This window comes from Oncorhynchus nerka, linkage group LG11, assembly GCF_034236695.1.
Source record: "Oncorhynchus nerka isolate Pitt River linkage group LG11, Oner_Uvic_2.0, whole genome shotgun sequence".
Taxonomy (NCBI): domain Eukaryota; kingdom Metazoa; phylum Chordata; class Actinopteri; order Salmoniformes; family Salmonidae; genus Oncorhynchus; species Oncorhynchus nerka.
Window position 1 is genome coordinate 47,335,548 of NC_088406.1, and position 26,906 is coordinate 47,362,453.

The 26,906-nt window shown below is 46.7% G+C and overlaps 2 protein-coding genes across 4 annotated transcripts in view; both read left to right on the plus strand.

The window, feature by feature from the left end:
* Positions 1-15,494, plus strand: part of LOC115137013 (pleckstrin homology domain-containing family G member 3-like) — a 54,517-nt gene extending 39,023 nt beyond the window's left edge. For all 3 annotated transcript variants that reach the window (XM_065024608.1, XM_065024610.1, XM_065024609.1), the window contains 12 exons: positions 328-428; positions 6,961-7,027; positions 9,659-9,705; positions 11,387-11,537; positions 12,889-13,020; positions 13,248-13,430; positions 13,661-13,753; positions 13,832-13,918; positions 14,121-14,154; positions 14,300-14,377; positions 14,689-14,787; positions 15,383-15,494. In XM_065024608.1, coding sequence (XP_064880680.1) covers positions 328-428; positions 6,961-7,027; positions 9,659-9,705; positions 11,387-11,537; positions 12,889-13,020; positions 13,248-13,430; positions 13,661-13,753; positions 13,832-13,918; positions 14,121-14,154; positions 14,300-14,377; positions 14,689-14,787; positions 15,383-15,441 — 1,131 coding nt within the window. In that variant the 3' untranslated portion in view covers positions 15,442-15,494. The remainder of the gene's footprint in view (positions 1-327; positions 429-6,960; positions 7,028-9,658; positions 9,706-11,386; positions 11,538-12,888; positions 13,021-13,247; positions 13,431-13,660; positions 13,754-13,831; positions 13,919-14,120; positions 14,155-14,299; positions 14,378-14,688; positions 14,788-15,382) is intronic.
* A 26-nt stretch (positions 15,495-15,520) lies between these two features.
* LOC135573990 (uncharacterized) lies at positions 15,521-23,094 on the plus strand. The gene is made up of 4 exons (XM_065024606.1): positions 15,521-16,051; positions 16,261-17,875; positions 18,171-19,326; positions 22,647-23,094. The coding sequence occupies exons 1-4, from the start codon at positions 15,878-15,880 to the stop codon at positions 23,092-23,094; spliced, it is 3,393 nt and encodes a 1,130-aa protein (XP_064880678.1). The 5' UTR covers positions 15,521-15,877.
* Positions 23,095-26,906: the final 3,812 nt, after the last annotated feature.

The following is a 26,906-nucleotide window of genomic DNA, read 5'->3' on the forward strand; positions in this document are numbered from 1 at the left end:
GATCGGTGTAGGGCTCAAGTATACGTTTTTTTCTCACGAAGAAAGCCTTGATGATAATTCAATTACAAATGACCCTAAGACAGCTAACAGAGAATCATCTGGATGAAATGAAGGGACGACGCAGGGGAGGGACAAATAAGGGACTTTTGTCCATTTCAGCAACTAGGCATTTTGTGTTATGAAGTCAGAAACAAATGAACATGAAGTATGAATGACGAGATTATGATGAAGATTGTATTTAGTTTATTTTGTCAATAAACATACTGACGTGCATTTACAGTACAGAATCACATTCACAGTATCTCTCTCTCTCTCTCTCTCTCTCAGGACTACCTGGGTTGCATCATTGACTGTGGGGGCCTGCCACTCAAGCCGGAAGAAGTCAGCACTCTGTTCTGCAACATTGAGGACATCTATGAGTTCAACAGGTGGGTTAGTGTGTGTTTTCTCTGTCTCTGTCTGCTTACGTGTTCGACCTACCTCATCCTCACTGGTCACCACAGCTGTTAGACTGCATCAGCCCTGAACTGGGGTCGATGAGATGTGTCCTCATGCTTTTGTGTAGATCCTAGCACAAAGGGTAGGCTACATCTTTCATCTCAGTGCAATGTCTTAATGGGGATCAATGTTACCACCTGTCAAGAAAATTGAATATTTTCCATTTCACTCGGCTCAATTTCACTCAGCTCTGATCCGTGTTAAATCCTACAACTATGGTGGTGAAATCTCTCCTGCAGCTGCTTTTAAACCTTACCCTCCTTTCTCCTCTGTTTCTCCACTTGTCTCTGTCCTCTCACTCATCTGCTCCATGCTCTCGCTCTCTCTTTCTGTGTCGAGGCAGCTTGTGTACAGGCTGCAGCCTGGGTGGCAGGGATGTACGTTTAATGTGCTGCAGACACAATGGCTGGCCCACCAGACAGACAATGTGCAGACACAGGGGCAGAGAGAGTATAAGAGAGGCAGAGAGAGTATGAGAGAGGCAGAGAGAGTATGAGAGAGGCAGAGCGAGTATGAGAGAGGCAGAGAGAGTATGAGAGAGGCAGAGCGAGTATGAGAGAGGCAGAGCGAGTATGAGAGAGGCAGAGCGAGTATGAGAGAGGCAGAGCGAGTAGTATGAGAGAGGCAGAGCGAGTATGAGAGAGGCAGAGAGGGTATGAGGGAGGCAGAGAGAGGCAGAGAGAGGCAGGCAGAGAGAGGCAGGCAGAGAGAAGAGGCAGAGAGAAGAGGCAGAGAGAAGAGGCAGAGAGAAGAGGCAGAGAGAAGAGGCAGAGAGAGAGAGAGAGAGACTTGGAATAAGGGATACTATCCAGCGAGCCCAGTTATGGTCACAGCAGCGCTCAAGGTTAAGGTATGCGTCTTCTGTCTTGGTTCACCAGATTTTGCATACCACAAAGGAGGCTTGAGATTGATTATATGTGTGAGATTATGTTCCGTACACAGTGGCACGGCAGCGTATCTGAGCTGCACTCCGGCTAGATGTTTTCAGATTGCTGTTTACCCTGAAAGTAGAGATCCATTTATATGTTTCCTGGAAACTGTTTACAGGAGAGCAAAGAGACAACCATTTGGCTCACTATAGTTGCTCAAGCAATTTGACTTTGTCGAACTGTAGCCTGATTTTTATACATTTCCCCCATTTCAGGAGTGATGCATTGTTTATGCCAGCAGCATACCACCCTGCATACCACTGCTGGCTTGCTTCTGAAGCTAAGCAGGGTTGGTCCTGGTCAGTTCCTGGATGGGAGACCAGATGCTGCTGGAAGTGGTGTTGGAGTGCCAGTAGGAGTCACTCTTTCCTCTGGTCTAAAAAAATATCCCAATGCCCCAGGGTAGTGATTGGGGACACTGCCCTGTGTAGGGTGCTGTCTTTCGGGACATTAAATGGGTGTCCTGACTCTCTGAGGTCATTAATGATCCCATGGCACTTATTGTAAGAGTAGGGGTGTTAACCCTGGTGTCCTGGCTAAATTCACAATCTGGGCCTCAAACCATCAGTCACCTAATAATCCCCAGTTAACTATTCCTCAGGTCGTTGCTCAGTCAACTTACCTGGTAAAATAACAGATAAATAAATAAAATTGGTACAGTATTTGTGATTATTTGTCTGGAATAGTGAATGTGTCAATGAAAAACAGGAATTATTACTATGTCAGTAGTTGAGTTGAGTGATGGGAACGTTGAGGAGGGAGAAATGGCAGGGATGAGTTTGGCCCGGCAGCTTCCTGGGAAGAGTACCGCTCATATTTTTCATATTTCCTCAACACTCCTCGCCCTGCCCCCCTGCTGACACTCTTGTTTTCACACTTCAGTCTCAGGGCCCGTGCCAAGTCGGCTCTTTTCATTACATACCCCCCCCCCCCCCCATGAGTAAGTACTCACACCCTTCTCCAACTCCAATATGCTTCCTGCCCCCGGTTCTCATGGGAAATGGCCTCACTGTTGCAGAAAGAAACAGAGCGAGAGAGAGTTAGGGATTTCTCCCGTCTGCTCCAGGTTCTGTGCAGTGTAACTCATTGCAGTACAGTAAAGTATGCGCATCAGTGCCAGGGGTTTATCCCCATCGCTCGTTGCCGTGGGGCTAGCTAGGCCATAAATTACATTTGTTTGTAATGAACAGAATGAGAGCAGTCAGTTCCCTAACAGGCACCCAGGGAGAAAAAAAAAATTGTTTGCTAACTCTCTTTCTTTTTTTCATCAATCAAAGTAGCACACTGTTCATCTGTGGAAAAAAAAGGATTGACCTCATTTTTATCCTCTCCTTTCCCCAATAAGTAGAGAAAAAAATCTACCTTTTTCTCTCTCGTCCTTTTTCTTGTTCTGCCTTTTCTAAATCTCATCTCCTCATCGCTGCGGTATGCAGCCCCTGTATCCACACTGGTGTTGTTATGTCTACTTTCTTGGCCTGTTCTCCAGGCAGCATACGGATGTCGTTTGCCGTGGCTCGCCGCGGTGGACAAAGCCTGGTGTAGAGTTCTGGACCCTGTTGTGAGCAGACCGAACCGCAGCAAGAGACAGGGCACAGCCTGGTGAACAGTACAGCCATGACTGACTGACTGACTGACTGACTGACTGACTGACTGACTGACTGACTGACAGACAGACAGACAGACAGACAGACAGACAGACAGACAGACAGACAGACAGACAGACAGACAGACAGACAGACAGACAGACAGACAGACAGACAGACAGACAGACAGACAGACAGACAGAGTTAGTCAAAGACCAGTAGTGTTGTCCATCTTTATTAGATTCACGCTGAGTAGAAACTGTGGCTGAACAGGCCACTATGATAGTCAGATAAGTGCTAAATTGTCTAGTCTGTCACTGAAAAAGGATCCTGCATCACTGGCCTAGTACCTTATAGATTTATCTCTATGGATACATGACAAAGACGTGGAATCGTGACCTCTACCTTTTTCTAACCCAACTCATAATGAGTGACCGAGAGACAGACACGGAGACAGAGAGATCAGTCAGGCCTGAGCTTATCAAGATGACTTAACTGTCTCTTCCTTAGAATCCCTGCCCATCCTCTCTTTCGTCTCTCTGTTCCAAATCCCTCATTTGGAAAGTTTGCCAGAGACGATTGAATCCTCAGTAGGCTAACACAGAAACAAAGAAACCGAGACAGAGACAGAGAGAGAGATAGAGACTTTACTACTGCACATGAAGATGCTTAATTGCATTGTTTGAGTGCCATGGTTTATCTCTTGCATCTGTCTAAGGCCTGGTGCAAAGCCAGCCACGACTCACTCGCAAAGTTCATTTCAACTAGAAACGTAGACGTTTCAAAAGGAACACACATTTTTTGTTGTTGTTGCGTGCAGCTCCTGTACAGTAGAATGACAATGAGAGGTAGAGGATCTGATAGAAGAGCCTAATAAGAAACACGGGTTCTGTATAGTATCCCGGGTTTCAAGGCTGCGTATTTTGATAGTTCCTGACGTTACAGTATAAACAGATCAATTACCTCCAGTGGCTGTGGATAATGGTTTTATAACCCGTTTGGTGTACCACCGCTATTTCTTATACTGCTGGTGGAATGTGGACGCGTGGCACCATAGAAATGTAGAAGTATCATTATTGCAATGGTCTGAGGGGCTTTTCCCCGTTCTAGAAATTCTATTTCTATGTGTGGCTATGTATGTCTGATTCATTCAACTTCTCATGGAGTAGACGCGTTGCTTGTGGAACGTACAGTAGGGTGGGTTGGGCTCTGGGGCACATCGCTCATGGTGGTGGCCCGTGTGTGGTGACATTTAGTCAAGCCTGGTTAGTTCCTCCACTATGTGTGATTTAGGCCACACTGTGACCTCTGCATGCTTGGCTCGGGTCACGGCTCCTATGAAGTCCCGCACGATAGGCATAACCCCTTACCCTCTCACTCCTGTCCAGTCAGAGTCAGTCTGAGTGCTAAGCCCCCTCACCCGCTCACAGTCATCCCTGTGACCCGGAGGTCTGCCTGGGAGGGAATCTTCCCTCTTACCCTGGTTGGCTAGGATCCAGGAAGGGCCAGTCCCCCAAACCGTGCTCTCAGTTTTTATCTGCCGTGGCTCATGTGGGAGTGGCTGGTGTTGCTGAGGATGCGGTGTCACATGAAAGAAGTTCTCACTTTGAGAGAGGCGTTGAAGTCGGCATGTGAAGAAACTCAGGGAATGGATTGGGAACATAAAGCCAGCGAGGTTCAAGTGCATATAAACACTCTGATTTAGGGATGTAGATAGGTCTCTGTTGTTTTTGTCTGGCACTTACTGTGTCGTTACTCAAGAGGAAACAGATCTGCAAGGGCTTTAATCTAATGCAGAGATCGCACTCCATGAGAGAGGAATGCTTATTAAAGGAGAAAGGAGGGAAGTGAGGCGTACAGGAGGAAAAGAGAAGGGGGGGAAACTGGCTGTATGGAAGGTAAATAAACTAGGGCTCCCCACAAGCACAGTGAAAAGAGAGGTTCAGAAGTGCGTCAACGGAAAGAACGAAACAAAGGGAGGGAGCGTGTGAGGTCATTGATGCAGTGCGCCTCGCAGGTGACCCCCCCCCCCCCTCCCCGTTGGACTGTAACGCTTTGCGAAATATATGACTGTAGAAGGATCATCTGGAGGAGGCTCCTCTTTCCTCTCACAGTTCACCCTCTAGAAGAGGAGCAAATGCACATACGTTAATAACCAGATTGTCATGTGTCAGTAGGTTGTCAGTAGATTGTCAGTAGGCTTCATTTAAAACTAGGTTTCCCCCTGACCTCAAATATGGAGCGTCTCTGTTAAACGTCTATGGATGGAGTGTTTTAGTAAGGAAAAGCTAGGAAAGTAATTAGTAGGGTTGGTTACAAGGCCCTGACAGCCAAATACATTCCAGGGCTTTTGTCTTAAAGTACCAGGCTCTGCTAGTAAGTGCCAAGCCTTAATTAAATCCAATGTTTGCAAACATGCTGCAGCACTGCAGATGTAGTCTTGTTGAAAACCCTCTTGCAGATGGAGGGGAACGTCTCCATGGTGGCATGTTCTTTGTTCCCTCTTTCCCTTTGTCTTTGTCTGTCAACAACAGGATTCAGACATCAGTCAGGGCCAGTGGCACGCAGAGACACCCTGCTCTGTGGCCATTTGGTAAAAACCACCCATAATTCCCCCTTGCTTCCCGCAAAACCCTAATGACGCCCTCTTACCGCGGAGGGAAGCCGCGAAACAAGCCTCGTCTCCGAGGGAGGAGAGAGCGACGGGAAGGAATGGAGGGCTGCGGTTTCGCTCCAAACTTTTCACCCCGTCCATATGAAGGCGAACTCCGGGTGTTTACAGAGCGCCTCTCTGTTTTCCTTCAGAAGAGGGGGGATACCGGGAGACAGACCAGTCCGGCAGCCCCGGGCCTCTCAGAGATCCGGGGAAGTTGGGCTTCGCTAATGAATTGAGTGCAGATGGGCTGCTCATCACGTCGTGTCACCTCAGATATGGGCTGATGGGGCTGCGGTGAATGACACCTTCAGTTTCAGCTCACTGTCCAGGAATGTGAGGCTAGTTGTCTCTGTTGAGATGTCCCAGTAACCACCAGAGACTGCCATTACAGCCATTAGTCACATCAACCTCCATCTTCTCCTAATCGGAGCCGGAATTCAAAACGCATCGCTGTCCCTCAACTCTCCCCTCCTCACTGCTGTTCCTTACCTTTTCCACCATCTCCAGCCAAGACAATTCTGCACCGATAGTTTTGATTCGTTCAGATACTGAACGGAGACACCCGCCGCTCTCTCCCCCCACTGACATCCATGAAGTAGGAGGTTAATCGAAAGTTACAGGCTCCTGGAGAGAGCTTGCGTATGTGTTTCATAAGAGTTCTGTCCATGGTGATGACGGGGCTAGGGTGTTAAAAGTAGTCGGATCCAGGTCTGTGTTTGTAAGGTGTGGGGGTTGGGGAGGCGAGGGGGGGGCTGTAGTGGGACAGCTGGAAGGGGGTTCTGGTTGGGGTTGGCTGATGTGTGGCTAGATGTGTCCCATCTGCATGCATTTAGGAGATAGTTTGGAAGGATCGGAAGGGGAGACATGAATGAATACTTTGTGGGAATGGAGTTGGGATTTGGGATCCGTCCCTGCCAGGATCGTCTTCGACACCAGCTCCAAGGGCCTCGGTGGAGACGGAATAACAGTCTCCAAACAAAGTTCTCATGAACTGTCCTAGACCTTGACAAACTCACATGCACTCATAAGCACTGCACAGTGTCTACCAAGAAATGTCTGCGAGGTCCATTTTATATAGCAGTGTATGTGCTCATCACAGTATTTGACAGTGATGTGTTTTTATCATGACTGAGAGCTGTTGTACTGATTTGTAGAGCATGAGTCCCAGGGATGTAGACAAGTTACAGTGATATTTCCATGACCTCTGTGTGTTGCAGTGACACGTTTACATTGCTGTACTGGTGTTCTCATGGCCCATAACTGACCTCTGTCTGTCTGTCTGGCTCTCCCACAGTGAGCTTCTGGAGGACCTGGAGAGGAGTCCTCATGCGGCTGCCATCGCCGAGTGCTTCGTTGAGAGGGTGAGTCACCACATTGCCGTGATAAAGCACAAACAACCAGTACATTCACATTACACATTTTTCTTTGTGGGTGTTCCGATGTTCTAAACCAGTGTTTCCTGATTGGTTGGTCACAGCCAGCCCCTCTTGGGTCATGGCTTAAGACTGGCTTGCTGTGTAGGCTAATAAAGGCTATGACAATATGGTGCTTGTACACAGCAGCTATTTTGTTCTCTGGATGCAGAGCGCTGTTAAAATGTCAAGCAAGCAGATTGTGTGAAACAAACTTTTGTTTCGGCCAAGTAGAGAACCACAGCTGTTTGAAGTGGGCCGCTGACATTGGGTAGTGTGTCAGAGGAAATGTTTGTACTTGGGCTATGTGAGTGTGCGCAGGCCCGTGACCAGAGAGGCATGGTGATAGGTTCTGGTTCTGAAGCGGTGGTGGCGCTGACCCTTTAACCCATGTCCTCACTACAGTTGAGTGGGTCTGCACACCCGCATGGTGCCATACTCTAGTCGCCCGAGTAATGACACAGAACCACCGCGGATAAAACAGGAACAGTGAAGGGTCCAATCGACCAGGGAAACAGGCTCTCCTTTGTGTCGGCTGGGAAAATGGCCAGCGTCTATGTCCCTGACTCCCAGGGTACGCCTCCATATGTGGGGCTGCAGACGGACACGCCTGGCCCTGCCAAAGCTGGAAAAAGACCCAAGAACCAGAATCCCATTTACGGTCCAGGATCCAAGGGTGCCTATTCTTAGTCCCGTCTCCAGCCTGTTCTTTCCTCTTTGGTGCCCAGACCCTCTTATCCAGCAGGTCGTTATGGTTCTCTGCTATTGAATGGGCTACTGTTGTGGCCAATTATAGATGGCTGGGGGGAAAAAAGAGTACATTCCATTAAGCCATTACCGGCAAGGTTATTCTGGGTTATAAGATGCTGCTCTGAGCTAGACTAACCTCTCTAAACAGGGTGAGGACAACGGCCCCTCACTACTGCAGACTACGTGGAGGTGGCGATATAAGAAATAATCAAGGGCCAGTGTGGAACGTGGGAAACACAGTTGAAACGTGACAGTTTCTGCTTGGAATGAGGCCGTACGTGCTCTTAGGTTAGGTGTAGTCAGACACTGGGTCTGTATGGAGTCAGCTGTAGCCTGTAACAATTCACCATCTGCTAAGCTACGAATCTCCAACCCTAGACCTGCTGGCTATATGTACGACTGAGTGGTAAAGACAAGTATACATACATACACAAGTGTTTGGAACATAATATTCAGTTGACCTCACATAACCATTATCTATACCTGTAGGAGCCATTTTGGACTGTTTATGAGTTGTGTGTATGTTGTCTGTCAAGGTTGTTTTTTTAAACTTGTTTTGTACACTAGAGGGGTCATGGGTCACTGGTCGCATGTGTATATAGGTAGCACAGGTGACCAGGAAGGGTTAAGCACAGGTGACCAGGAAGGGTTAGCACAGGTGACCAGGAAGGGTTAGAACAGGTGACCAGGAAGGGTTAGAACAGGTGACCAGGAAGGGTTAGAACAGGTGACCAGGAAGGGTTAGTACAGGTGACCAGGAAGGGTTAGAACAGGTGACCAGGAAGGGTTAAGCACAGGTGACCAGGAAGGGTTAGCACAGGTGACCAGGAAGGGTTAGAACAGGTGACCAGGAAGGGTTAGAACAGGTGACCAGGAAGGGTTAGAACAGGTGACCAGGAAGGGTTAGTACAGGTGACCAGGAAGGGTTAGAACAGGTGACCAGGAAGGGTTAGAACAGGTGACCAGGAAGGGTTAGCATAGGTGACCAGGAAGGGTTAGAACAGGTGACCAGGAAGGGTTAGAACAGGTGACCAGGAAGGGTTAGAACAGGTGACCAGGAAGGGTTAGTACAGGTGACCAGGAAGGGTTAGAACAGGTGACCAGGAAGGGTTAGAACAGGTGACCAGGAAGGGTTAGCACAGGTGACCAGGAAGGGTTAGAACAGGTGACCAGGAAGGGTTAGAACAGGTGACCAGGAAGGGTTAGAACAGGTGACCAGGAAGGGTTAGAACAGGTGACCAGGAAGGGTTAGTACAGGTGACCAGGAAGGGTTAGAACAGGTGACCAGGAAGGGTTAGAACAGGTGACCAGGAAGGGTTAGAACAGGTGAGAGGAGAGGGCATACAGTTCTTATCGTATCACATATACACCTTATAGAGTGCCTCTCTGCACCTTTTGTACAGGAATGTGTGTGTTTTCGGAGCTATTTATATTCATAGACGCCATACATGTGAACGTCACCCCAAAAGAGTAACGTTTTGTAAAGCTGTGGATGTTGACAGCTCTCTCCTGTGCCAGTGGCAGTCATAGGGAATCGCTACTACAAAGCCTACTTAAATGTAAAATGCAATTAGCTTTCTTTAACTTTCTGAGATGAGCTGTTTTAGATGAGATGTTTCTTGGATGAGAATACATGTTTACACAAGTCGGGGAATGGGGTTTTATTTCTGAGTGAGACCTGGAGAATGATCCGCATGCGAGGAGAGCTGTCACACAACCATAGGGGGGTTTGTGGCAGAGTGAACATGGAGACCAAAGCTCCGTGTCTCTGGTCTTTCTCACACATCTCTCTTCTCTGCCATCTGTTTATTTTCTCTCCCTCTTGTTTAGAGCGAAGCCTTCGACATATATACCCTCTACTGTATGAACTACCCCAAGTAAGTCACACACGCACGCACGCACACACACACGCACGCACGCACGCACGCACGCACGCACGCGCACGCACGCACGCACGCACACACACACACACACACACACACACACACACACACACACACACACCCCCCCCTGTACTGGTGTGCACTGTCATTTGACCTAGATCCTTGAATGATAGCTATTGTGAAGGGACCTGGGAATGTGAGAATGTAATGAGTTAAACACAGTGAACAAGTGAAGTTCAAAATACACATTTAAAATTGTTACAGTGGTATAAATACACAAATGAAACTGTTACAGTGGTATAAATACACAAATGTATATGATGGTGGGGGGGGAAGAGTACAGTTGTAATCACCATCCTTTAGAGAGACATGAGTGAAAGGGAAATGATTTCGGATGGTCATTAAGTGCGTTTACATGCACACAGAAAATGTGATATTAAACTATGGCAGAAGGCTGAGTGTAACATTACTCATGTAAACCTCATGTAAACCCCTTGCTGTGTTTATCTTAAAACACCCGTTTTTCTGAGCAATCTTTCAAATGATTAGGACATAAAAACAGCTTAATCGGCGTTCCAGCTGTGTATTTGATCTGCACATGTGCCAGCACCGGGAAGCGCAAGCCTCCCTCTTAAGTGAAGTATGCATCTTCTCAATAGTTTTCACATTCACGTGTACAAACTCAGAATCAAAAAGTCTTTGCAAAAATAACATGGTCACTGTGGTAGAACGTTCGTTGTGACTGCCGATTTTCTGCATTTATCAAAATCACCATCAGGCAACCTGATTTCAGGTGTGTCCATGTAAACAGGATTATTAGGGAAATCATTCTACTTGCAAGCATGCAAACGTTTTAAACAAACTCTTAGAATAACCTGACTATCTACAATAATCACATTATTGTGCGCATGTAACCGTACTCAGCGTCTTGAATAGATCTATTTGAACTCCTCAGTGGTCGGGAACGACAAGTGAAACCATCAAAATAGGTTCATCCAATGAAAGACTATAGTGACTGTTTTAATGACCGCGGTTAGATTCGGTCACTGGTCAAACAGGCGAACTCACAGTGTATTGTGCGTGTAAAACACAAACCCATCACAAGCATTTTAGAGGCGGCACCTTTCACGGCCCATCAATTTGAATCCCACGGGCCACTACAAATTGACTGACAGATGTTTGAATAGGACTGGATCGCTGCCCGTCACCATGACGATGCGGTGTTCCACATGCTCCGTGTAAACAGCCTTTCGTGTGTCTGTCACAGAGAATAGAAACAGAATTATATGTGTTATGCGACATGGATGGTGCCCTGACCATGTACGTGAGCTGCAGTATGTGCATTCATCCAGTGATGGTCTTAAAAAGACCAGTTCATAGCTCATACCGAGATGTGCTGTTAGCAGATATCAGAGCTTTTGTCTGAGAAAGACATCCCAGTCGGACAGCAAGGGGACTACGGCAGAATGTTTTACTATATGTAAATAGTTGCGTTCAGACAAAAAAAAGAGGCCCCTCTGAAGGGGGGACCGGAGGCATATGCTGAACACATTACTGTACGCTTCACCATGAAGTGCTGTCTGGCATAGCAATGAGCCAACTGATGAGTCTTACTGTGAACCCCCTCTTCCACCAACAACCTCCACCCCCTCTCCTCTTGGATCTCTTTCCCCAGCTCGGTGGCTGTTCTGAGGGACTGCATGAAGAACAAGAGCCTGGTGGGCTTCTTCCAGGAGAGGCAGACCATCCTGTGCCACTCCCTGCCCCTGGAGACCTACCTTCTGAAGCCAGTGCAGAGGATCCTCAAGTACCACCTCCTGTTGCAGGTCAGTATAGGTCATGGCCTGGGTCAGAGAGACAATACGATGATACTGATCTAACACTATCAATGTCAAACTTATTCAGAGAATACGACTATATGTATAAACCCTTTAGAGGAATGGTACAGGGCCCGTTGTAGACTGAGTTTCCCTTCAATCCAAAGCACCCTGTTTCTTACTCTGCGCTCCTTGCCTTTATTAGTGTGTGATACTCAGCAGACCAGCGGTGCAGCTAGCGAGTAAATAAAGCATCGAGATGCTGTGAAATGAAACAAGGAACCTATCATTAAACGAAAGCCCCCAAGTCACGCAGACTCTCAACTCATGGCATTTATAACTAGCTGTGTTTGGACACTGATCAACTACCTAGGCTTCTCTCTCCAAGCCCACCTCTGTGGTGGTTATTCTCAAGTATGGGTAGCTGCAGCCCAATATGGCAAGTGGGTGTGTCGAAAGGAGTGGGTTTATGGAAAGTGAATCAGCTCATTTCAAAGTCGATAAACCAGTGCAAATGAGGGAGTTCCATAAACCTGAGCCAAGCACTACTGTCCCTGAGCTGGTCTATGGCCCCATTGCCTTGTGATGAGAACAATAATCTGTGCCACTCTGTCATGTTGTCAACAAGGCAGCATGGTGCATCATCCAGAAACACCCATAAAATATATATTTGAATTTAGGCTTATTGGAATCGATCCCATCATTGGCTTAACGCACCGGTGTTGTATGACGACCTGAGGTGCTTCCCACTGGGAAGCTGTATCCAATGTCGCCGGCGGTAGCGAACATGGCAACCGGAGCACCCATGTTGTATCGAGGTGATTGCCGACCAGAGTTGCGTCCCTCTGGCGGGTGTCTTCTCACAGTGTCACAGGCGGTAGATAACGTAGCAATTTTCCCTCCCATGATTTTATAAGTTGGAAAGCAGCCTACACAAGAAATAACTAATATTGAAAACCACCTCGATGTCACTTTGGTACATACAGTCCGCAACAACACTGGGACACAGTGTCCTTCGCTCTCTCCTTGCCAAGCACTACTGTCCCGCAACGTTGTGGGAAGTAGATACCTAGTAGCCAATATTAGGGTGACGGTCATGGTAAGAACACATGTACATCGCATACAAGCAACAATACACCCATCATCAGTACTTTTAATAAAAAAACTAAACACTGAAATACAACTCAGACTCGTCCTCTGACTTCAGAACAGAAGTTCAAACTCTCGCTGTACGTTAGTTGCCTGGTTTCGACACACCCACTCGTTCGTTCTCTGGTCGCCGTATTGGGCTGCAGCTACCCCTTTCTCGTTATACCAACCCTAATAGAAGCCTAACCTCACTATCACCCCCGTGTGGCAGGAGCTGGCCAAACACTTTGATAAAAGTGACCCTGGCTACGAGGTGGTGGAGGATGCCATCATCACCATGACAGCTGTGGCCTGGTACATCAACGACATGAAGAGGAAGCAGGAGCACGCCGTCAGGCTGCAGGTATGGACCACCACTCTGCCCAGTCACTCACTACAGCAGTTCTGAGGAAACTACTGTATGTGTTATCCATGACTCTGAACTGGCTGTAGAGGTCAGAGGTTAAAAGTCAAAAGAGGTTAGAGGTCACGGAGGTCTTTGGACATGTCAGTCTCCACTACATCTGTTTTTGAAGGTTAGAGGTCAACCTTTGGTCAACACAAACACTGCTTTTCTTTTGGCTCTGGCAGGAGATTGAGAGCTTGTTGACCAACTGGACAGGTCCAGACCTGAATGGCTTTGGGGAGCTGGTGTTGGAGGGCTCCTTCAGGGTTCAACGGGTCAAGAAGGAGAGGGCATTCTTCCTCTTCGACAAGATGCTGCTTATCGCTAAAAAGAGGCTGGAGCTTTTCATCTACAGCACCCATATATTTGTGAGTGACGTGCGGACAGCGGAATGAATCGATCAGATTATTTTGTTTCTGTAAATGCTATGGGCATGTATCTTTAGAGATGACGCCTACACCAATCAAAAAAGTGAAATGTTTTCCTTTGTCACTTGATTCTTTATCGTGGACTGATACCCTTATTTACACTCCACTGCCTTTCCTCTCATATTTCACTCTCTCCTTTCCCTCATCTCTCCACCCTTCTCTCCATTCAGTGCTGTAATCTACTTCTGGTAGAAACCATGAAGGATCCCCTGTGTTTTAAGGTGTCCGATCAGACCATCCCCAAACAGCAGCACATTGTCCAGGTATGAGTAAACCAAAGGACAGGACATTGTATTGTGTCAGACCCGTGTACCTAAACTACCCTCCTACCCATGTTACAGACCAAAAACCAGGAGGAGAAACGCCTTTGGCTGCACTACCTCAAGAGACTGATAGTGGAGAACCATCTTGCCTCTCTACCCCAGAAGGTGAGACATTACGGTCAATGCTGCCGATATAAACGGCAATACTTTTCAGCCAAATATAACACTGAAGGCTGTGGCTATACTGAAACTGAGAATATTGCATTCCCTCTGTTAGGTTGTGCTGCCGCCTCATGGCTATTTAAAGTTCATGCAAACACTGTCGCAAGTCATTGAATCATTGAAATACCATACATGTATTTTTCAGGCAAGGCAGGTACTCGGTGACAACTTCTGTCAATGTGAGTTTCATTTCAAACCATCATACTTTCACACACCTACACTTTTCACTTTCAATTTACACTGTAAATTGAATTGAATTTGACACCAATCGTGCACAGTTTACGGTCATGCACAACTCAGTAACTTGCCATTTCTATTTCACAGCTCCTCAGTTTGATCAGGATCATTTTAAAAAGTCATCTCCAAGATGCAATGAATACCATCGAGGAAGACGCCAATCAGGTCAGGACAAGCCATTCTTACCTGTATTGCACCTAGTACCTAATTTGTGTGTGAACCACTTTTATTTTCTGTTGGATATCTTTACTGGTTTTAAGCACGTTCAAACCCCAAAGTCGGATGAGTGTAATGGCTTCTTTTTTGTCATAAATCTAGCAAATAACAAAGGCCTTTTGCCATATGCCTGTCTGGTCTGTGTTTGCGAAGTTAACTGAATGCTGTGTGTGTGTGTGTGTGTGTGTGTGTGTGTGTGTGTGTGTGTGTGTGTGTGTGTGTGTGTGTGTGTGTGTGTGTGTGTGTGTGTGTGTGTCCAGAGCCCCCAGAGTTCATCTACACCCCAGAGAAGGCCAAGAAGAGCCTTCCCCTGCTTCTGGAGGGGAACCTGTCCTACCGCCGCGGCAGGAGGCAGTCTGGTGAGACTTCTTAGAGTAGGAGTGCTGATTTAGCCTCAGTTTAGCCTTTTAGATCATAATGAATAAGATTATATGGACAGATCCTAGATCAGCATTCCTACTCAGGAGGCAGTCTGGTGAGACTTCATGTCTATAGAACAGGGTCCACATTCATAAAGAGTCTCAAAGCAGAAGTGCTGTTGAAGTATCAGTTTAGCCTTTTAGATCATATTTTTATTTTATTTTTTATATTGAACCTTTATTTAAGTCAGTTATGAACAAATTATACCGGGGAACAGTGGGTTAACTGCCTCCTACTAGGGCAGAACGACATATTTTTACTTTGTCAGCTCAGGGATTCAATCTAGCATCCTTTCAGTTACTGGCCCAAAGCTCTAACCACTAGGCTACCTGCCACCCCAGTACTGAATAATTAACAGGATGACATGGACAAGTAGCACCTGATCCTGAGACGCTTTATGAACAAGGGCCCAGAGAGGAATCACCTATCACCTATTGCTTGGACTAAACGTACAGTTAGCTAAGAAATGTAAATGCATAAATGTAATTATTGGAAATGACTAATTCTTGGATGCTTATGGGTGTTTCTTTCCAGCTCCAACTAAAGACTTCGAAACAGCATTTCATGGTGAGAGTGGTGAGAATGCTTCTTAAAGGATTTTTGTTATCTTGTTTCCTGGTAGTGCCTCGGTCAGTCGGGGCTGAAAGATTTGGTATGTTTTTAATGGAAAGTAAACACGCATTTGTTTGTTTCCCACAAACCATTCCTATCTTCTCATTGAATCCAGTCTCTTCAAAGGTAAGCTTGATTCAGACTTGTTCCACACTTAACTACCCACACAACTGTTGTACACATAAATTAATCATCAAATGATATCTCATTGGAAAGAATTACTTGGCAAGAATTACTATGAGCAATGCCTCGTTGGCTTTAGAAATGCGACTGAGTAACACCCTCCCTTCCTGACATTATGCGTCTCCGTGTTTATACGCATGTCCATCTCCATAGGCTGGCAGCGAGGGGGAGCTGTGTCCTGGGGCAGATAGCCTGGGATACTCAGGCAGCACCAAAACCCTGGCCTCCTCTGTGATGGAGGTGGAAGCTGAGGCAGAGCGTCCGGACCCCTGCCTGGGCCTGGAAGATGAGGATCTATCCCCCGTGAGCCTCCCGCCCACCCTCTCCATCACCGAGGAGATCATGCAGTTCATTAACCAGAGCCGCGTGCGAGAGGGAATGGCCGAACTCAAGCATGACATAGTATGGGTGGGCTATATTGTCTTTCACAATTCACACATTGTTAAACAGTTGCCATGGATTTGAAGCAACCTGTGCCACTTGTCTAGTCACTAGACATTAGTGTGTAGTTTTATGAGCTATCAATTCCTTCCTGAGTTAGTGCTGCATTACTCTACCGTGCACACATATGCCGTGTACGTATTGACTCTTTTGTTTTTGTTTCTGTCTTTCCACAGGATTCACCCCTGGATGAGTCTCTGGAGGACCAAACAACTGAGCCACCTCCATGTCCAGTTGCTCAGCAAGGAAATGACCAGCCGCAGCCTTCCCCTACAGAGGAGACTTACAAGTCGCAAGACTCGCATCCCAATAGTCCAGAGGAGATAACAGTACAACTGGAGGGGAGCAGAACCAAAATGGAAGACCAAACTCTTCCACCCCGTCTATCCAGTGAGTCCTCAGAGGAGGGAGGTTGTGAAGGTGGAGAGTCAACACCTTTGCCATCTGATGTCAAAGAAGAGATGCCTCAGGAGGAGAGCACATCAGCCAAAGAAACCGAGACAGTTGAGGAAAGAACTGCATCAGAGGTGGAGGACGAGCAAACGGTCAAAACCGTGACACCTCTCTCTCCTGTAAGCCTCCCTGACAAAAGGGAGGGGGAGAAAGAACTCTGCTTTGACCTCCCCAATGAGGACAAACCCTCAGAAGCTCCAATCTCTCATCTCTCCGTCCCAGAGGACACTGTACAGAGCCCTCTGGCGCCCAAGAAAGAGACCCAGCTCACCAAGTCCGACAGGCAGATCATCGAGAAGATCCGCAGCTACTACGAGGCAGCTGAGGCCGAGGCAGGAGATGCAGGAGAAGGTGACAGCATCCCCACCCCAAGGAGAAACAGCTTCTCCCTCATCATCCCCACCGGCCTGGTCAAAGACTCTGTGTCCCGCTTTGCTGTCTTTGGCCACCAGGACAGCTTGTGTGACTCGGAGAGCGGGCGCTCCGATGGGGGGGCAGAACCAGAGCCTGAGTTAGAGCTGCCTGACCAGGGAGAGGGAGCCCTCAGTCCAGACTGTTCCTCCACTTATGCTGCTGGTTCCCTTGAAGATCACAGCCAGGAACCAGGTCAGGGTGAGCCTGCTGTGGAGGAATGTAGCAGGTTTGAGCCAGGGAGCGAGCTCCTCCCCTACAAAGAGTTGATGGAGTGGAAAGAGAAGGAGAAAGTAGGAGCCGCTGTTAGTACAGAGTTAACAGACATAAACAAAGAGCCCTCAGGCAGTGATGAAGCAGCCAAAGTGATCACAGAAGACCAGCAAGTAATCAACGGCCACGGACCAAGTCCAAGTGATCTGGACTCAGAACCTAAAGAGGCCCAGAAAGACTCCACTGTCCCTCCACTTACAGGCCTCCACGACAGTAAGACCGCCCCAGTGTCCCAGGCTGGGTTGGGAAGAATCAGAGACAGGAGCTCCCTCACTGGGAACCTAGAGGGCCTACCCAGCCAGATCAAGGTGGGCCGCTGGTCCCGCCACTGTAAGATGGTGTCCTCCAGCCAGACCCTGTACGAGGGGGCAGCGGTCGCAGACGTGGCAGGGATAGGCCTGTTCGAGGCCAGCCCCGGTGATCCATGTCTGGTGGAGAACTCGGAGAGGATCCTCAGTAAGGTTCAAATGCTGGCTCGCATGTACAGCGCCAAGGCCAGCATCATGAAGGTGCCTCTTCACCACAAGAGGGTGTGTGTGGGTCGTGCACCGTGGACCGGCACAACCAGGCACAGTGTCCCTCCTCAGGCCCAGCCGCCACAGCAGCATCATGGGGAGAAGATTACAGTAAAGAGAGCTCAGAGCCATTCCACTGGTCAGTACCTTTAACATCCTTTCGGAACGGCTATGATTTGATTCAATAGTGTAGTAGTGATGAAATGTGAAGACTTGTTGGTGTCTTATTGTTTCATTTTCACTGAATTTGTGTTAGTGAACACTATTAATAATAGAATAACACTTATAAACTGTGATTTACCATGTTTGATAGTGAAAGTAAAGCCTTTATAAAGTTAGTTAGGAAACACTACGAATAAAACATGACATGTAAAGCCTCCATATTGTGTATCAGTGAATGACAGTGTTTGGGATGTTTTTTGTGGGATTTACAGGTTGCCAGGAGATTACTTCAGTCTCCTCAGAACCCCAGCTCTTTGGCCACGTCCTTGTCAGTGAACAGCTGTCCCCCACCTACCGCCAGCAGGAGAATAGCTACGTCCTGGCCGGACCCAGGGACAGTGTTTCCAACCTGGGATCCACGTCCATTACCTCTCCACCCTCCTCCCCTCTGACCACCCCACCAAAAAACCCTCAGGTTGGGCCTGAGGAGGTAGTGACGACTGCTGTGGAGGGGACGCTTATGGAGAACCAGTCTGAGGAAGTCATCTCAGAAGCTGAGATGCAGAGGCCTCACTCCAAGAAGGGCTTCCCAGTCCAGGAAGGCCCCATCCAAGGGGTAAGTATTGAGGTTCCAGCTGATGGTCATCCAGGGACCCCAGAGATGTCTGTGAATCTCAGCAGGACTCAGGCAGAGCAGAAAGGACATCATCTGTACTCCATCAGGGAAGATCCTTCTCTGGGGACAGCAACCTCTTTAGCAGGCCCATGTGGGAACAAGGACAGGTCTCCAGGGGTTGGCGCTGCAGAGGAACTGATGAAGACCATCCAACAGCAGGCTCCAACTGAACCAGAGACAAGCCAGTTGGTGAAGCCAGACGAAGACAATTTAAACACCAAGATAATGTCGCCTTATGTGGCCAGTGGGGCTGAGAGAGGGAGTTCACCCCAGGTGGCCCCTGGTCATCAAAGTAAAGCTGAATCCACCAAAGAGAAACCACGAGATGCCACTCTAGATGATCGGGATGTTTCGCCTGCATCGTCAAAGATTTCCCCTCACAGCTCCGACACGTCTCCCACACAACAGAGGTCCATCTCTGGACTAACTGAGGGGTCAACCCCCTTAGTGCGGCATCCCACTCAGTCACCTATGACTGAACCCATGCAAGCAACACATACATCTGGTCAGAGAGTCAAGGAGAGTCAAGTCCCAGAGGATTCCAAAGAAAAAGAGGGGGGCATGGTTCCCCATCCGTGGTCATCGCTCCAAAGCCCGGTGCCTATACCTCTACCAGGGGTGCAGTCCTCTGACTGTCTGCCTAAGTTCACCAGCCAAAGACCACCCAACCTGCACCTGCCCACTAGCATGGGTAGAAGGAGCCTTCCTATCAATTGGAACGGATCAAACAACGCCACACTCCCCAGCCAAAGGTACAGTATTTAATAGCCTAATAGTACAGTAGTAACACAATTTCACCGGTCTATTGCTTAATTCTTCCACGAAGAGTTCTTGTAGATAATAAGCAGAATCTACCACACACCCAAAACCGATTTGTGAAGGTGCTGGAGGAAAAAAGCAAAACTGGAGATACATTAAATACATTTACATCTGACTGGAAGAGTGCAGAGACTTTTTCCTGTTTCTTGACTAAGAGTTCTTAAAGAAATTCCATGAATAAGATAAGACAGTACATTGTTATTCGCAGAGTAGATGGAAAGGAAACATTTCAGTGAAATGCTATATGCATTATATTTTTATATTTTCTACATTGTAGAATAATGAAGACATCAAAACTATGAAACGACACATATGGAATCATGTAGTTACCAAAAAGGTATTTAACAAATCCAAATATATTTAAAATGTTAGATTCTTTAAAGTAGCCAATCTTTGCCTTGATGACAGCTTTGCACACTCTTGGCATTCTCTCAACCAACAGTCTTAAAGGAGTTCCCACATATGCTGAGCACTTGTCGGCTGCTTTTCCTTTACTCTGCGGTCCAACTCATCCCAAACCATCTCAATTGGGTTGAGGTCAGGTGATTGTGGAGGCCAGGTCATCCGATGCAGCACTCCATCACTCTCCTTCTTGGTCCAATAGCCCTTACACAGCCTAGAGGTGTGTTGGGTCATTGTCCTGATAGTCCCACTAAGCACAAACCAGGTGGGATGGCGTATCGCTGCAGAATGCTGTGGTAGCCATGTTGGTTAAGTGTGCCTTGAATTCTAAATAAATCACTGACAGTGTCACAAGCAAAGCACCCCCACACCATCACACCTCCTCCATGCTTCACGGTGGGAACCACACATGCGGAGATCATCCGTTCACCTACTCTGCGTCTCACAAAGACACAGCGGAACCAAAAATCTCAAATTTTGACTCATCAGACCAAAGGACAGATTTTCACCTGTCTAATGTCCATTGCTCGTGTTTCTTGGCCCAAGCAAGTCTCTTCTTATTTGTGTCCTTTAGTAGTGGTTTCCTTTAGTAATGGTTTCTTTGCAGCAATTTGACAATGAAGGCCTGATTCACACAGTATCCTCTGAACAGTTGATATTTAGATGTGTCTGTTACTTGAACTCTGTGAAGCATTTATTTGGGCAGCAATTTCTGAGGCTGGTAATGAACTTATCCTCTGCAGCAGAGGTAACTCTGGGTCTTCCTTTCCTGTGATGGTCCTCATGACAACCAGTTTCATCATGGCGCTTGATGGTTTTTGCAACTGCACTTTAAAAAAAATTCAGTTCTAAATGGTTCAAACGCATTAATAAGAAGGAAAGAAATTCCACAAATGAACTTTTAACAAGGCACACCTGTTAATTAAAATGCATTACAGGTGACTGCTTCATGAAGCTGGTTCAGAGAATGCCAAGAGTGGGCAAAGCTGTCATCAAGGCAAAGGGTGGAGAATCTCAAATATAAAATATATTTAGATTTATTTAACACTTTTTTTGGGTTACTACATGATTCCATATGTGTTATTACATCGTTTTGATGTCTTCTATAATTCTACAATGTAGAAAATAGTACAAATAAAGAAAAACCCTGGAATGAGTAGGTGTGTCCAAACCTTTGACTGATACTGTAAGTATTCACACCCCTGAGTCAATACATGTTATAATCATCTTTGGCAGCTATTACAGCTGTGAGTCTTTCTGGGTCAGTCTCTAAGAGCTTTGCACACCTGGATTGTACAATATTTGCTAATTATTATAATTTTTTTTCTTCAGACTCTGTCGAGTTGGTTGTTGATCATGGCTAGACAGCCATTTTCAAGTATTGCCATTGATTTTTAAGCCATTTTTTTTCAAAATTGTAAACAGGATGCATGTTTTGGAATATTTTTTATTCTGTACACACTTCCTTCTTTTCACTCTGTCATTTAGGTTAGTAATTGTGGAGTAACTACAATGTTGTTGATCCATCCTCAGTTTTCTTCTATCACAGCCAATAAACTCTGTAACTGTTTTAAAATACCCATTGGCCTCATGGTGAAATCCCAGAGCGGTTTCATTCCTCTCCGGCAACTGAGTTAGGAACTACACCTGTATCTTTGTAGTGACTGAGGTGTATTGATACACCATTCAAAGTGTAATTAACTTCACCATGCTCAAAGGCATATTCAATGTCTGCTTTAAAAAAAAATCCATCTACCAATGGGTGCCATACTTTGTGAGGCATTGGAGAACCTCCCTGGTCTTTCTGGTTGAATCTGTATTTGAAATTCACTGAGAGACTGAGAGACCTTACAGATAATTTAATGTGTGGGGTACAGATATGAGGTAGTCATGTTAAACACTATTATTGTACACAGAGTCCATGCAACTTATTATGTGACATGTTTACTTCTGAACTTATTCAGGCTTGCCATAACAAAGAGGATGAATACTTATTAACTCAAGACATTTCAGCTTTTAAAAAAATGTATTCATTTGTAAACATTTCTAAAAGCATCATTCTACTTTGACATTATGGGGTATTGTGTGTAGGCCAGTGTCACAAAATCTAAATTGAATCCATTTTAAATTCATGCTGTAACACTACATAATATGAAAAAATTCAAGGGGTGTGAATACTTTCTGAAGGCACTGTCGATGCAAAGGATGTGAAAAGGCCCCTGAATGTCCACAGCTTTAGAGGTTATATCAAGTGGTAAACTTATCCACAGTTCCTGTTTTGCTTTATAATAATAAATATAGAAATTGTTAAGTTTTATTTTGTGTACATCACTGCTAAGAGCTGAATTGTATAAATAAAAGTACACACGGACTGTCAAAGTAGTTTATATTCACAGGACTGAGCCATCGCTGCCTGCAGTCCTCTCTTCTCAATCCTGCTTCTCCTCAAGCCAGTGTTGTGGCATTAATCAGTCCCTCCAGGATTTCGCAGGGATTTTATGTGATATTTTGCATGGCAATATGCAGTGATTTAGTCAAATTTGATGATTTAGTCGAATTCAATTTCATTGATGAGGATTTTTGTTTTGACGTGTGGCTTGATTGAACCATATTATGCAGTGATTGGTTGAAATTCAGAGCCCTCTTTTTGTACTGTGCTGATGTGTCAGTTTTATGTGATAATATTGCAATGATTTGGCTGTTTTATGTGGAGATAGTGCAGTGATTGGTCAAATTTGCAAGCCCTCGCATATTATGTGTGAAATTGTTGATTTTGATCAAAAATGCTCAGAATCCTGGAGGGACTGATTAATCGTCCATTCATTTCCTCTTCTCTTTCCTTTGGTTATAGACTACCACCTGCTCCACTGAAGTCCAGAGAGCCAGGCCAGGATCCTTCAGCCCCATCCATCCATGCCTCTGGGTTGTCCCCCATCAGACAGCCTTCCTCCCAGTCTTCACTGGAGAGATCAGCCACCCTGCCTCCAGGTATCGGCCATCCCATGGATGCCATGCCCCCCTCCGCCTTCAGCCCCAGTCTCCACCATCGCTCTCCCTCTCCAATCAGGGGACTCCCCTGCTCCTCTCCCAGCCCTTCTGCCTTGACCAAGTCCCTGGCCGCCTTCTGCATCAGCCAGTCCATCAGCCAGAGTCTGGCCAAGAACAACGCTCGCCTCCGGGACCAGGCCACCCCTTCCCCAGGTAGTCCAGCCCCTCTGGCTCCCGCTCCCACTGCATCCCCACTCAGGATGAGGTCTCCCTCCCCCAAACTCACCTCTGGCCCTAGTGGCCCCCTCTGAGTCCCCTTCCCCACTCTGGTCTACTTCACTTCGCTCCAGCCCATGCGCATCCCCATCCCCAGCCCTGTCCCCCCACCATACCGCAGCCAGCACTCAGTCCCCCAGCCCCCCAGTCAGCCTGCATCACACCGCCTCTTCCTCTGCCTCCCCCCGGCCCAGGCCTGTTGCCCTAGCCCAGCCACGTCATATTGGTTTGAATGGAAATAGCAACAACAACAACAACACCACTAACGGAGGATTGGCCGTGAATCACCGGAAACCACCGTTAGCGAGTACCAATAGTATACCCCATCCCCATGATTCTCACTGGAGTGGTTCTGCTCACACTTCCAACAGAGTGGCAAGGCCCTTCTCTGCCTCGGAGCCCAGCTCACGAGTGCAGTCCCCCTCTCCTCCCCATCTCCATTCAGCAGGATCTGCTCCCCACCCCCTGTCCAGAATCATACAGGCCCTCTGATGAACAAGCCCCCCAACCCTAGAAGCACCCGGGCAGGAGGGGCTAGCCCCTTCAACCACCTGGGCCTCTCCCTGGAGCTCCCCAGGACCTCCTCAGCCTGCTCCTCAGGCATCACCTCCCCTCGTATTACCTCCCCTCCGCCCATCGGGGTTCCTGCCAATGTGTGGGGAGTCGCCGCTCCTCAGCCGCGGCATGCCAAATTGGCATTCCCTTCCTCCTCCATAGTCTCACCCACATGGAGAAGTGGCTTATCCCCCTCCCCCTCCATTCAGAGAAGCTACAGCACCACCTCCCCTCCCCCATCTGGTTTCTCCTCATGCTCTCCAACCCCTTCTCAGAACCTGCGGAGGACCAAGGGTAGCAGCCTGCCCTTCCTCAGCCTGGCTGACCGACCACCCAGCCCAGTCAGGAATGGGAGAAGGTCATGGGTAGAGAGCGGAAGGCGCAGAGCGGTGGGTGCGGAGCAGGAATCTGGGCTGATGAGTCCCCGAGGGGGATCCTACTCTAACAGTGACTCCTACAGCGGCTCCAACAGCGGCTCCCCATCCTGCCTCAGCCCCTGCACCTTGTCCCCTGTCAGACTGGTCCCTGGGAAGAGCAACCACGGTGGGCAACACTTCACCAGCATTGCCTGGCCAGACGTACGAGAACTCCTGACCAAGTATGACAGTGGAGACAGCCCTGACCGGAGCGCTCCGACTTCCCCTGTCTGGCCTCAGGATGAGTGGGGTGACCCAGACCTTGGGGAGGACAGTAGCCGGAGCCGCCTGATCTGTGCCTATGTGCCTCGGGCCTCCCCAGCCCCAGACATGGGCGCACCCATCCAGTGCCCTCACAGGAGTGAGCCAAAGCCAGAGGACGCCTCCTCAATGCAGGCAGCCAGAAGGACTCTAAAGACTAGCTATGCTACCACTGTGAACCTGCAGATTGCTGGCAGTGGGCGAATCACTTCCTTCAGCAACACCCAGGTGAGCTTGAGCCAGACCTTAGCCCCTGTGGTAGACAGCCAGGGCAGACGGAGAGTCAGCATCAATGCCTGCAACCTCACCCTCCCTGTTCCCCAGAACTGCAAGAGGCTGTGAGGGGCTGCAACTGGGCGACCTCCTCCATGATGCCTTATGCCTCAGTGAAAGTCTAAATAGGCACTTTACCCTGAAACAGTGGTGTTCATAGGGATCCTATGAGATATAACTCCAGGTCATAAGGTAATGAATTACATTAGACTTAATTGGACAGTAGACTGAATCACCTGTTCTTCCAGATGACAATCTGACAATGTCAGGGATTCTGCAACCAACTCCACGAACCATCGTCCGGCCACCTACATCACTGTCCAACAGGACACTGACTGAACCCACAGACAAATGAGTTTTTCCCGGTGTTGTTTTTATTAGTCTTTTTGTTCTTGTTTGTTCTTTCAAAATAAATTTGTTTTATTCTGTTAAACAAAAAACAATGTATTGTGTACCAAACTCCTGTGTTTGTGCTTGTGGCTGTCATGGTCAAAACTGTCAATTATTTTCTTTTATTTATGAAGTAGTCTTATTTTGTCTGCATTTCTGGCACTTAATTGTATGTCTTTATTTTGCACAATGTCCTCAGCTGTGTGTGCAGTTAAGACATATCTGTGAAGGTAGGTTTTATTTCACACTAAATCATGACGCTATGTGTTCTAACCTATATAGTTTTATCAGTGATTCAAAAAGATATGCTTTATTTGATTACATAAGAGCTGAAAATAAGGGAAAATAAGGGCAACAAATTTCAGGGAAAACAAAGTGCAAGGAAATTCATGTTGTGAGTCATTCACATGCATTTTTATTGCTGTACAACACAGTGTCTTCAGGCTACTATGTCACATTTTGATAGTATAGACCTAGCTACTTTTTTAAGTACCGTATTTAAATATCAGTTTGGAAATTGTGTGAGCTCCTGTGGTCAAAAGACTCAAAAAAACAACTACTGTGTCTATTACTTATGTGTATTTCAGTTATTTGTACTCCAATAATAATAAACATATTAAAGACCCTTTGATGTTGTCTGTCTCCTGTATAAATCTTCCAAGTAAACCTATTATTATTGATTAGTCAATATCCTGGAGAACATAGTTATTAACACTGAATGCCAATTTTTCCATGTCTACTTTTCCGAAGAAAAATAGTTCCCTGGACGTGGTCGTCGTGCCTGTGTCGAGGTCCATCGAAAGTGGTTGAATGATTATGAATAATAGTAATGAAAGTTCGGCTCTTTTTACTGACTCGGATCTTTTCGACTCGTTCAGTCAAAATAACAAATCTTTCGACTCATTTCGTTATTTGAGTCATTAATCCTGCTGTAGAATTAATCGCGTACAGTAGGTCAAACGAACGACTAAAATGAACGATTCAATGAGAAAAATGATTCGTGACTCTCGAGTCAGTATAAAAAGTAGCGTTCAAAAAGAACAAATCGTTCGCGAACTGCACATCACTAATAAAGAACTGGGGTTGTGTTCGGGTTGGACTCTCTAGGCTACACTCTTGGGTGTAACTGAGCATTTGAAATTTCAGGATTTTGTTGCAGTACAAATATTATAGATTTTAGCTACACAATTTGAACTTCAACTGTGGATTTTAAAGTATCCTAGGTCAAGTCATCTGCTTATTGACGGAATTACTTTTGTTTTCACTTTGTACCTACATACGGTGCATACTTCAGTAGTCTTTCAAGCTGATTTACCATGTCCGGGTAAGTTACCACTATATGTGTGAACCAGTAGCCTACTGAAATAGAGAATAATGTTGTATTTCTTTTGAGTACCTATCCCAAGTGCCACTGAAAAAACGGAACAATCTTCTTTATCCCAAGTGCCGCTGAAAAAACGGAACAATCTTCTTTGCATAAATCGCGCGTTGACGTCATTTTACAGTAGGCTAGGCTGTATGAAATTCATATTTTTGATGTATTTAACTAGGCAATAATTTCCCGTAAAATAGATTTCATGAATCCTATGGTGTTTATTTTAGCCCTGGTTTTGCACACGCGTTCAGGTGAATGTTCAAAGTGCAATAACGACCATGTCTGACATTGCTTACATACTTATCATATTAGCTTCTAAACTGCGGGAAGATCTCAGAAAATCGATTTTCTTCACTACTACAATTTAGGGCCGATTATCCTGTCTTCACAACTTCTAGAGATATTTCAGCAAAACGATTTTGTGGTAAATGTATCACATTTTTTGAAATGTTGAAAAAAATATACAAGCAGGAAAGTCTTAAGATAAATAAAACAAGTTTTCGATATTTTTTTAATAAAGTAGTAATATGTTGAATGACTGTGTTAGGGGCGACGCGCCCCTCCCTCCCTAGTACAC

Excerpts from the sequence above, each read along its gene's own strand:
- LOC135573990 (XM_065024606.1), top strand. The coding sequence starts at position 15,878 with ATGGAGGTGGAAGCTGAGGCAGAGCGTCCGGACCCCTGCCTGGGCCTG. Across the intron at positions 16,052-16,260 it reads TCAAGCATGACATAGTATGG|GATTCACCCCTGGATGAGTC; the intron begins GTGGGCTATATT and ends GTCTTTCCACAG. Across the intron at positions 19,327-22,646 it reads GCCACACTCCCCAGCCAAAG|ACTACCACCTGCTCCACTGA; the intron begins GTACAGTATTTA and ends CTTTGGTTATAG.